At 48.8% G+C, this 10,506-nt stretch overlaps 1 protein-coding gene across 5 annotated transcripts in view; it reads right to left on the bottom strand.

Annotated features, from left to right (window-relative positions):
* Nucleotides 1-803: 803 nt before the first annotated feature.
* The window catches only part of pex5 (peroxisomal biogenesis factor 5), a 17,645-nt gene continuing 7,942 nt past the window's right edge, over nucleotides 804-10,506 (bottom strand). For 3 of the 5 annotated variants that reach the window (XM_012966521.3, XM_012966524.3, XM_012966523.3), the window contains exons 6-16: nucleotides 10,311-10,410; nucleotides 9,918-10,008; nucleotides 9,605-9,724; nucleotides 8,540-8,608; nucleotides 8,342-8,461; nucleotides 8,116-8,259; nucleotides 6,945-7,015; nucleotides 6,670-6,867; nucleotides 6,362-6,527; nucleotides 2,869-3,026; nucleotides 804-2,465 (exon numbers count right to left, since the gene is read on the bottom strand). In XM_012966521.3, coding sequence (XP_012821975.2) covers nucleotides 2,264-2,465; nucleotides 2,869-3,026; nucleotides 6,362-6,527; nucleotides 6,670-6,867; nucleotides 6,945-7,015; nucleotides 8,116-8,259; nucleotides 8,342-8,461; nucleotides 8,540-8,608; nucleotides 9,605-9,724; nucleotides 9,918-10,008; nucleotides 10,311-10,410 — 1,439 coding nt within the window. In that variant the 3' untranslated portion in view covers nucleotides 804-2,263. 5 annotated transcript variants of the gene reach the window in all.

Raw genomic sequence — 10,506 nt, 5'->3', positions numbered from 1 at the left:
AATTTATTACTTTCATCAGCCTTGTATTGTGACTTTTTATATTCTATACAATATAGTGTGAGCAGGTCCCTAAACTCAAGTAACTGACAGCAGCACAGAGTATGGGCAGGGAATCGGCAGAAAACAAGATGGGGCATCTTCAGGGGCACAGTTTTCTGAGGTATTTCAGTTTTTATTATCTGCCAATATAATGAATTCTGTACCAACAGCACCACCTGCTGGTCAGTTCCTGTAACTGCACAGCCAGAGAGATTTCCCTTCAGAAGGAAAACAGAAGGGTTCTGATGTTGCTCAGGAAGGAGATGGGAAAGGGCCCTGAGCAGAGCAACATCTGTTTCCCTTCTGACGGTTCATCTCTTTGACTATACAGTTACAGGAACTGACCAGGGGATGGCGCTGTTGGTACAAAATTATTTTTTTCTGCCATCTCTGGGAAACACATGGGGTTAAGCTCCACCCTCCAGGAGGCAGGGCACTACAGCTTCAACCCTACCCCACACCCAATCCAATCACACAAAATTGCCCACTGGGGCTGCCACCCACTGCAGGGGCCCTGCCATGGACCCCCACTGCCCACCCAACCCCCTCCCCCGAGCATGCATACTTAGGTGCTTCGGTAGGGGGGAACTTTAGGGATAGGATCTGGGCCGGCAGGACCCACCAGGTTTTTCCCCCGGTGTCCCACCCTAATGTTACTATACTGTTAAACATATAGAACAAAGGGCTGAGTAATGGAGCAATAAGTGCATTTTCTATTTGTCCAGAGGGAGAAACATCCTGCAATGACCCCACCGGCCCCTAGGTGGTGCTGTATATGATATATTTTATTATTACAAATATTGTACAATTATCCACATGACATCATTGTCTAATACACAGCAGATCCCCATTAACTCCGCACCCAGCGGAACCTCCTTCTCCAGAGAACCAGAAATGGGCAAGGGGTGGCCCTCAGGGTCCTGTTGGACATCTCTGATTCCCCGCCGAGTTACTGATCCGCTTCCGATCTGCCAAACTTCATTGTGTTGGAATGACATCAGACTGACGGGTTAATCAGCCAATGAAATGACAAACAGAATGTTCATTAGCAGGAGTGGTGGGGGGAGGGGGAAGCTGTACAATTAGGATCGTTTAAGGCAGCACAGTGACCACCTACCTCATTATTCAAGTACTTCAGTTTTTCATTTATAATGCCTTGAATTAAAGGAGAAGTACAGGGGAAACAACTGGGGGTGTCAATATGTTGGGGTCCAGCGCTAACTTTGCACCCCAAGTCAGTGTTTGTTTCCCATAACAATCTCAGTAGCGTGGGGTAGTTAAAGAGCACCATATTGCCATCTTGGGCCAATTACCCATAAACCCTGGGCCAGCCAGGATAAGCGATAATCAGCCCTAGCTGGCAGCACAGGACTCTTGCATGAACCCAGTCAGGGGGGGGAGGAGGGGAAAAAGATTAGCCATTGGACTAACTGGGGGTGGCCAACATTGTCACCCACCAGTCATTTAGCCTTTACTTTCCCTTTAAAACAGCAGCCGTACCAGCGTTTAGGCTATTGAGTGTACTGTACATTTGCAGGCCCTCCAGCCCTTATCACTGCATATTGAAGGGTATATACTGTATATGCTCACAGAAGGTAAAAGGGCAATGGCACAGAGGGCATTTATATTTCTGCCCACTAACCCCCCTCCATAGGCTTAGCTTGCAACTGCTCTGACTGGCAGACATTTGCCCCTAGTTGGAATAAGACTTTCCCTTGTTAAATAAAAAATAAATAGCAGCAGAGCCAGAAAGTAAGGCTGCTTAAGGTAATAGGCTAAAGAGGATCGGAAGTTCTTCAGGCTGGGACTTAGCCAGAAAGTGAACCGAGACCCCCGGCTGCTGTTTGGATATAGTTAATAATAAACGAGGGGTTAATACCCTCACACCCACAAACGATATGATCAGACCCCCCAGGAAAGGGTAAGTCTCTACGGCGCTGCTATATACACAGTACCTACTATGGCTCCGATGCCACGGATTATGATAATTAAATATGATTACGGTGTTAATTAAAGGCAGAACCACAGTCTGTCCCTTCTGCCCTGGTGCATTGTGGGAGAATTACCGACCCCAGCGAGGGACACACCAGCTGTGAGAGCGCAGAGGTCAGAGAGCACCTGGAGGAAGAGGCACGGTTCCCTGCGGCTTTGCCGGTTTCCCCCGGGCAGTGCATTGTGCTTGGCCCCCCAACATGCACTCGCACAGCAGTGGGTCGGGCCAACGTCATTGGGCGGCAGAGTGAGGAGGGAAGGCAGCCTGTAGGGTGGCAAGGTCACGGGCGTCGGCCGCCGAATACAGCTCACTCTGACCAACCATGGACAGCGCCATCCGCAGCGTGCTCCAGATATTGTCAGACATGGCGCTTTCAGAACCTCCACTCTGCTGCTGCATGCTGAGAGCCTCCAGGAAGTGTTCAATGGCCTCCCTGGTGGGGAGACAGGAAGAGAAGAATCAAACAAGGGCCCATCCCCTTTACACACACAGTTCTCCCCCAAGGAAAATGAACCCGTTCTTCCCACAGTAATGAACTTAACCAGTTCCTGGGCTGCTGCTGCTTTTCCCGTGATCAGCTGGCGGGGGCGGGGGGGGTGGGGGTAGCTTTGCCCTGAATGGAATAGACTCAACACAATGTAAAGCACTTGGTTGGTACAAGAGCTCCCTCTAGTGGCCAAACCCCAACCCATCCTGCTTCACACAAAACCCCCCAGACAGCATTTCTCTGGCCACAGTCCCCCAAAGGGCACAAATGGTTACAATAAACACCCTTTAGTTCCACCCTGCACCCCCAACACCTAGATTATCTCATCTCCTACGACCCCTTCACGTACCTGTGTGCCCCCAGGTTAATGCAGGCAATCCCTAGGTTGTATCTGGAGCGGATAAATCCCGGCTGAAGTTGCAGTGCCCGTCGATAAGCTTCCACCGCCGCCTCACTATCATTACCATTGGCAAGCGTGGCACCAAGCTTGTTCCATAGCAAGTAATCCTATTTGGAGAGTAGTAGTCAGCACCAAGCCTTGTGATTAGTTAGAAGTAGTGCAGGTTCCCCAATGGCCACTTTCCATCGGCATATCCTGGTACAGAAGAACAGGAACAGCACCTCTTGTCTTTGTAGATTAAAATGCCTTTATTGCAACATTTTTTGGGGGCAAACAACAATAGCAGCAACGTTTCAGGTCACAAGACCTTTTATCAAGCTAATTGGCAATTACACACAGCACCTTTTATCCCCTGTGCACCCTCTAGTGGAGATGTTCCTATATTACAACAATGTATAAAACAGCAGTGGAACTAAGTAGACACTCATGTGTTACAATTAAGTGATCAATGTGTATCTTTAAGTGTTAGTTGAACTGCAACACAATACCCTTATAAATTTTTAAAAAAAACATGAAAATGAAATTAAAAACAAAGGCCAGGACAAGAGGAGAATAAGGGAGAAAGAGAGAAAAGATTTTTTTATCTAAAGATTGGTCTTAAGTCATATTCTTTATTCAGCCCTAAAGGACTTAATGTTTCCAGTTTACGTATCCAGTAAGCCTCTCTATATAGTAATTCTTTTAATCTATTTCCTCCTCTCCTCTTTGGCTCAACTATTTCAACAACTTGAAATTTCAGCTGATTCACTCTGTGTCCGCATTCAATAAAATGGCCTGCAACAGCCTGATCTATTTTTCCTGTGTTAATTGCTGACTTATGTTCTCTTATCCGTTCGCGAACTGTTCTCGTCGTTTGCCCAACATATGCCAGCCCACATGGGCATTTGATAACATATACTGCGTAGGTTGAGCAACACGAGAATCTCCCACGTAACCTGATTGCATTGCCTTTTCTAGGGTGATATATCACCTCTCCTACTTGTACATTTGAGCAGCAATTGCAATTGTAACATGGAAAAGTGCCTTGTTTCCTTCTCATATCATCTCTTTGTACACTGTTAGTTCCCAAATCTGATCTTACTAAATAGTTACCCACACCCTATAGTGGGGGTATCCAAGTGATCTGTTACAGAGACAGCTAGAAGAGGTTCAGACTCAAAATAGAGATGAGATGCTAGAGATGCAGCCAAAGAAGGCAGAAAAACATGTGACCTTTGTGACTCAATATTAACACCTTGAGTAAACACGTTGCTCAAATTCTAAGGAGACACTGGTCACTGGTTAGAGATAATTTGCCATATATAAAAGAGTTCGAGAGGCCCCCAGTCATTGCTTACAAGAAAGGGAGGAGTGTGGGTAACTATTTAGTAAGATCAGATTTGGGAACTAACAGTGTACAAAGAGATGATATGAGAAGGAAACAAGGCACTTTTCCATGTTACAATTGCAATTGCTGCTCAAATGTACAAGTAGGAGAGGTGATATATCACCCTAGAAAAGGCAATGCAATCAGGTTACGTGGGAGATTCTCGTGTTGCTCAACCTACGCAGTATATGTTATCAAATGCCCATGTGGGCTGGCATATGTTGGGCAAACGACGAGAACAGTTCGCGAACGGATAAGAGAACATAAGTCAGCGATTAACACAGGAAAAATAGATCAGGCTGTTGCAGGCCATTTTATTGAATGCGGACACAGAGTGAATCAGCTGAAATTTCAAGTTGTTGAAATAGTTGAGCCAAAGAGGAGAGGAGGAAATAGATTAAAAGAATTACTATATATAGAGGCTTACTGGATACGTAAACTGGCGCAGGGGATAAAAGGTGCTGTGTGTAATTGCCAATTAGCTTGATAAAAGGTCTTGTGACCTGAAACGTTGCTGCTATTGTTGTTTGCCCCCAAAAAATGTTGCAATAAAGGCATTTTAATCTACAAAGACAAGAGGTGCTGTTCCTGTTCTTCTGTACCATAGCAAGTAATCCTGCCAGGATGGGATGGCAAAAATGATCATGTGACTGGGACAGCAACATGTATATTTCATCATGAACGGCAACAAGGTATAGGCAGATATGGGGAAGAAGTAATAGACTGGCTACCTGTGGGTACTGGGAATGCCAGGGGGGCTGTAAGGTGCCATAGTGACTATTTATTGGGCTGGGGGGGCTGTTTGTGCCTCTGGGTACTGGGAATGCCAGGGGGGCTATAAGGTGCCACAGACAGTCACTATTTATTGGGCTGGGGGGGCTGTTTGTGCCTCTGGGTACTGGGAATGCCAGGGGGGCTGTAAGGTGCCACAGACAGTCACTATTTATTGGGCTGGGGGGGCTGTTTGTGCCTCTGGGTACTGGGAATGCCAGGGGGGCTGTAAGGTGCCACAGACAGTCACTATTTATTGGGCTGGGGGGGGGGGCTGTTTGTGCCTCTGGGTACTGGGAATGCCAGGGGGGCTGTAAGGTGCCACAGACAGTCACTATTTATTGAGCTGGGGGGGGGGGGGCTGTTGGTGCCTCTGGGTACTGGGAATGCCAGGGGGGCTGTAAGGTGCCACAGACAGTCACTATTTATTGGGCTGGGGGGCTGTTTGTGCCTCTGGGTACTGGGAATGCCAGGGGGGCTGTAAGGTGCCACAGACAGTCACTATTTATTGGGCTGGGGGGGGGGGCTGTTTGTGCCTCTGGGTACTGGGAATGCCAGGGGGGCTGTAAGGTGCCACAGACAGTCACTATTTATTGGGCTGGGGGGGCTGTTTGTGCCTCTGGGTACTGGGAATGCCAGGGGGGCTGTAAGATGCCATAGACAGTCACTATTTATTGGGCTGGGGGGGGGGGCTGTTTGTGCCTCTGGGTACTGGGAATGCCAGGGGGGCTGTAAGGTGCCACAGACAGTCACTATTTATTGGGCTGGGGGGCTGTTTGTGCCTCTGGGTACTGGGAATGCCAGGGGAGTGTAAGGTGCCACAGACAGTCACTATATATTGGGCTGGGGGGGCTGTTTGTGCCTCTGGGTACTGGGAATGCCAGGGGGGCTGTAAGGTGCCACAGACAGTCACTATTTATTGGGCTGGGGGGGGGGCTGTTTGTGCCTCTGGGTACTGGGAATGCCAGGGGGGCTGTAAGGTGCCATTGTCACTCTTTATTGGGCTGGGGGGGCTGTTTGGGCCTCTATGTACTTGAAATGCTGGGGGCTATTTTGACTCCCAGTCCAGACCTGGCAGTAGAACACATATATGGTCAGATATACGGCCTGGGCAGGGACCCCCGCAGCTTGGAGCTCTTCTATTGCTGGCAGAATGGGCAGAACCATTGTGGTTCCATGAGAGGGGGCAATTTGGGGCTAATTTCCCCACAAGCCTCTGTACTCACTCAGGAGAATGCCAAATGAACGAGCTGGTGACGTATAACTCGCACTTACTTGCCCCTTTCTCCACCCCGTGATACTCACGTCAGGCTTCTGGCCCAGGGCGGCAGTGAAGCAGTCGACGGCTTTCTGATACTCCCCGCTGAGATTGAAGAGGACGCCGAGCCCGCACTGTACGTCGGGGTCCACCTGCGAGGGGTCTGAGCGCACAGCAGAGAGAAAAAGCTCTCGCACTTCTGCGAACACAGAGCTGACAAGAGAAACAGGTTAAGTGACTGCACATGAAGCATGCTGGGAGAATACGGCCTGGGCCGAGACCCCCACAGCTTGGAGCACATTTATTGCTGGCAGAGTGGGCAGAACCATTGTGGCCCCTACACATATGTACTCACTCAGAGAGGAGGGTCCCAAATGAACGAGCCCGCGATGCGTTATTAACACTTTCCTCTTTAACAAGATGGCTGTACTTGGGGTTGTGTCTCAGCCACTCACGGAGCGTATGGCACGCCTGCTGCTGGAGGCACTCGTTGGTGTAGCTCACAGCCAGCGCCATTAGGGCACTCAGGTTGTCCGGTTTCAGCTCGATGCACCTGAGACAGACAGGGAAGTGAGAACAGGAAACATACAGTGAGGGTTAGAATGGACCAGAACCAGGAAAGGGCCTGACCTGCGCAGAGCACTGATAGCTGCCAGCTCCTGCTCATTCTCTGCCTGCGTGGTGCCCAAGTACTGCCAGGCCTGGGGGGAGAAACGGAGGAGACACAATAAAAACTGGAACAGAGGGTAAGGATTAATGGGCAAAGTTATAAACAAAACAAAAAAAAGCACATTCAGTTTTGCTTGAAAGTTCCATTGTTCACAGCTTACTGGCCATAATATTGCTTATTCCCTCCTAGATGTGAAATAATCCCCATAAACATTGCCAGTGAGAGGACAGAGCCAAACAGCCAAGAATGCTACGAGTTCATAGCACTGGGGTGTTCCTTATACACCATACTGCCCCACATCAACGGTGGTTGCCCATAGCAACCAATCAGATCTTTGCTTTTGTTTTCTAACTTGTAGGTGACTGTTCAAATCTAATTGCTAATTGGCTGCTACAGGCAACATCATTGGTAATGTTGGCTAACACACTATAGTTAATATTAGGGATATAGGGAATCCTGGATTTGGTTCGGTATTCAGCCAGGATTCGGCCTTTTTCAGCAGGGATCGGATTTGGCTGAACCCACGACCTGCCAACCCAAATCCAAATCCTAATTATGATTTGGAAGGGTTAAATGTCGATGCATGAACATGAAAGTGCCAACATTTAACCCTTCTGTGTTCTAAGCATATGCTAAGAATATGGATTCTGAAAAACGGGGTAAATATGCCCCAAAGCAAACTGGGTAAATATGCCCCAAAGCAAACTGGGTAAATATGCCACTGAGTGACAAGATCTCAACCCCTTCTATAGAAGTGCAGAGTCCCCTCCCTTTATATGTTGGTGCATCCCGTAGCTACGCTGGGGTTAGTATCTAGGGTCGCCACTTTTTTCTGTCAATAATACTGGCCTTCAGGTTGGGGGTGGATCATAATGTAATTTTGGGGTGGGGCTATAATGTAGGGGGTGGGGAAATGGGCAGAGTTACAGGCAGAGAAGAGGGTAACCTGTTGTTATAAAAGGTGATCAACATGAAGTGGGTCTGGAAGGGAGGGATTTATATGGCATTACAAATTTACCAGTAAGTAAATTGCCGGTAAATTTGTATTAGCGGTAACTGGTGATTTACCGGCTAGGCCAATCAAATACTGGTCAGGTGGCAACCCGATTAGTATCTAACTAGTCTTTGTACCTCCATATGATGTGGGTCCCTCTGCACGGCCACCTCAAACAGTCTCACAGCGCTGGGGAGGTCTCCCTCGCGCAGGTGCTTCAGACCCTCCTCAAATGGATGAGACGCCTCGGAGAAAGGGTTGTTCTCTTCAAACATGTACCCCTGTAGCACCAACAGAGAAACCCTCATCAGCATGTCGGCATTAGGGAGCTGCCAATACCATCCCGGGGGAGTGAAGGGTCACCTTGTCGATGGATTTGGAGGACAAGTCCTGGAAATCCGAGAGCCACGGGTGAGCTTCTGCGTCTCGCTTGGCCATTTCCTCCCACTCTTCCTGAAGTTTGTCCCAGAAATCCACATCGGACTGCAATTGTAACCCACAGCATGAGCAACAACTCCCTGCAACTGCCCTCTAATTTGTCATTGGGTTTTATTCTCCTACCTCCACTGCAGCTTTGGCCTTTTCAAAGTCCTTTTCCAAAGGAGCAAACTGATCCACCCACTGCTCTGCCTGCAAGAAACACAGTGTAAGGGGCACGGCCATTGTGTGGGGCTGAGAGAGCTGTGCATTAGGCTTCCAGCAGCAGCACGAGAGCACAGGCGGGCACATGACCCAGAGGGAGGGCACACAACCCAGGACAAAGGCACGCCACCCAGGGCAAGGGCACACTGCCCAGGACAAGGGCATGCCACCTCACCTAGGGGAAAAGCACACTGCCCAGGGGAAAGGCACCCACCTTACCTAGGGGAAAGGCACAACCCAGGGCAAGGGCATGCCACCTCACCTAGGGGAAAAGCACACCGCCCAGGGGAAAGGCACCCACCTTACCTAGGGGAAAGGCACAGCCCAGGGCAAGGGCATGCCACCTCACCTAGGAGAAAAGCACACCCCCAATAAAAGTAGGATGTAACACCCACTACAGGGGAAAGGCATCTGCTGAGGTGAATACAAGGAAAATACCCCAGGTAGGTATGAGAACCCCCTAAGGATATCAGTACAGTGCCCAATCCCAGCAGGAGAATGTAAATAAAAGGGCTAGTCCATCTTTGAGTTAACGCTTAGTATTCTGAGACTGGTCTGTGTTTTAATTTTTTCAGTTTTTGTTCAGAAGCTCTCCAGATTGGAATTTCAGCAGCTATCTGGTCGCTATGGTTTAAATTAAACCTTAATGAAGATGAACTGAAAAGTTACTAATACAAACATACAAAAGTTAACTTAAAGGTGAACCACCCCTTTAACTAATGGACAGGGAAGCAGCAGGAACAACAAAATAGAGAAGCAGCAAAGATAAAATGAGACACATAAGGTGGGAGCCCCAGAATGAGAGAAGAGACACCCAGTAAATGATGGAGAGACAGAGCCAGTGCTTATGGTACGTGACACACAAGATACAAGACTCGGGGAATGCCAGGCAGTAAGGGTATAGAAGCAGAAAGAGTATGTCTAACGCCTCAGTACTGGTCTCTTCCCTCTCTCCTCTCCCACTCTCTCAGGTTGGGTCACTACCTGCTCCTGTACAAACTGTTCTGACCACTGTTCTGCCTGCGAGACCGCCTGGGAGGGAGTGCTTGGCGTGTGCGAGAAAGACAGCTCTCCGTCCCCTATCCTCTTTACAAACTGTAAGAACTGTGAAGGAGAAAGAGGAGGTGTGAGGTAAAGAACTCGCTGGAGGAGAAGGGACAGAGAGAAGATGGAAAGAGACAGAACGAGAGAGACTTGCAGATGGGACATAAAGGAATGAAACATCAGAGGAAGACATAAACAGAGGGGGAGAGAGGGACGAGAGAGAGGCTTGGGGGGCAGCACCTTCCCACTATACCTGGCTGTTTGCAAGTTTGGGGTCCGTCACTTGAGACAGAAGAGTTTTGGCTTCTCTTTGCAGCTCATCCTCAGGCTGATACTCCTCAGTCCTAACAGTGGGGAAAACGAATCAGATTGGGGCATGGGATGGAGCACAAACAGAGCAGTAAAGCAGGGCACACAAAGCATCAATACATAATTAAGGGGGTAACAGTTACAGGTGCAATTTGCCCCAGTTTGGTAACCCTTAGCAACCATTCAGCAGTTATCTTTTCCTGGCCAACTGCACTTAGAATGATGAAACCTGATGTGACACAGCTATTGGGCCTGTACTGTGCACCTGTTAATACCTTCCCCTTGTTTCTCCCATCCACTCCCCACACAGCACTGACGTTCTATTTCCCCCCCTCACCATTTTTCTGCCAACGCCCCCTCACTTTCCCCAAGCCAGAGCTTCTCTTCCGACTGCTGGAGATATTCTTCTGCCCAATGAGATGGGGAGGACATGGGATCTGTAGGGAGAAAGAACATGGATGAGTGAGGGGGGATAGTATTTAAAATTGGCAGGGAGGAAAACAAACAGGGTGCCGGGAAATTCAGTTTGTCCC

The sequence above is a fragment of the Xenopus tropicalis genome, chromosome 7 (assembly GCF_000004195.4).
Source record: "Xenopus tropicalis strain Nigerian chromosome 7, UCB_Xtro_10.0, whole genome shotgun sequence".
Taxonomy (NCBI): domain Eukaryota; kingdom Metazoa; phylum Chordata; class Amphibia; order Anura; family Pipidae; genus Xenopus; species Xenopus tropicalis.
This window is presented reverse-complemented; position numbering and strand designations above follow the sequence as displayed.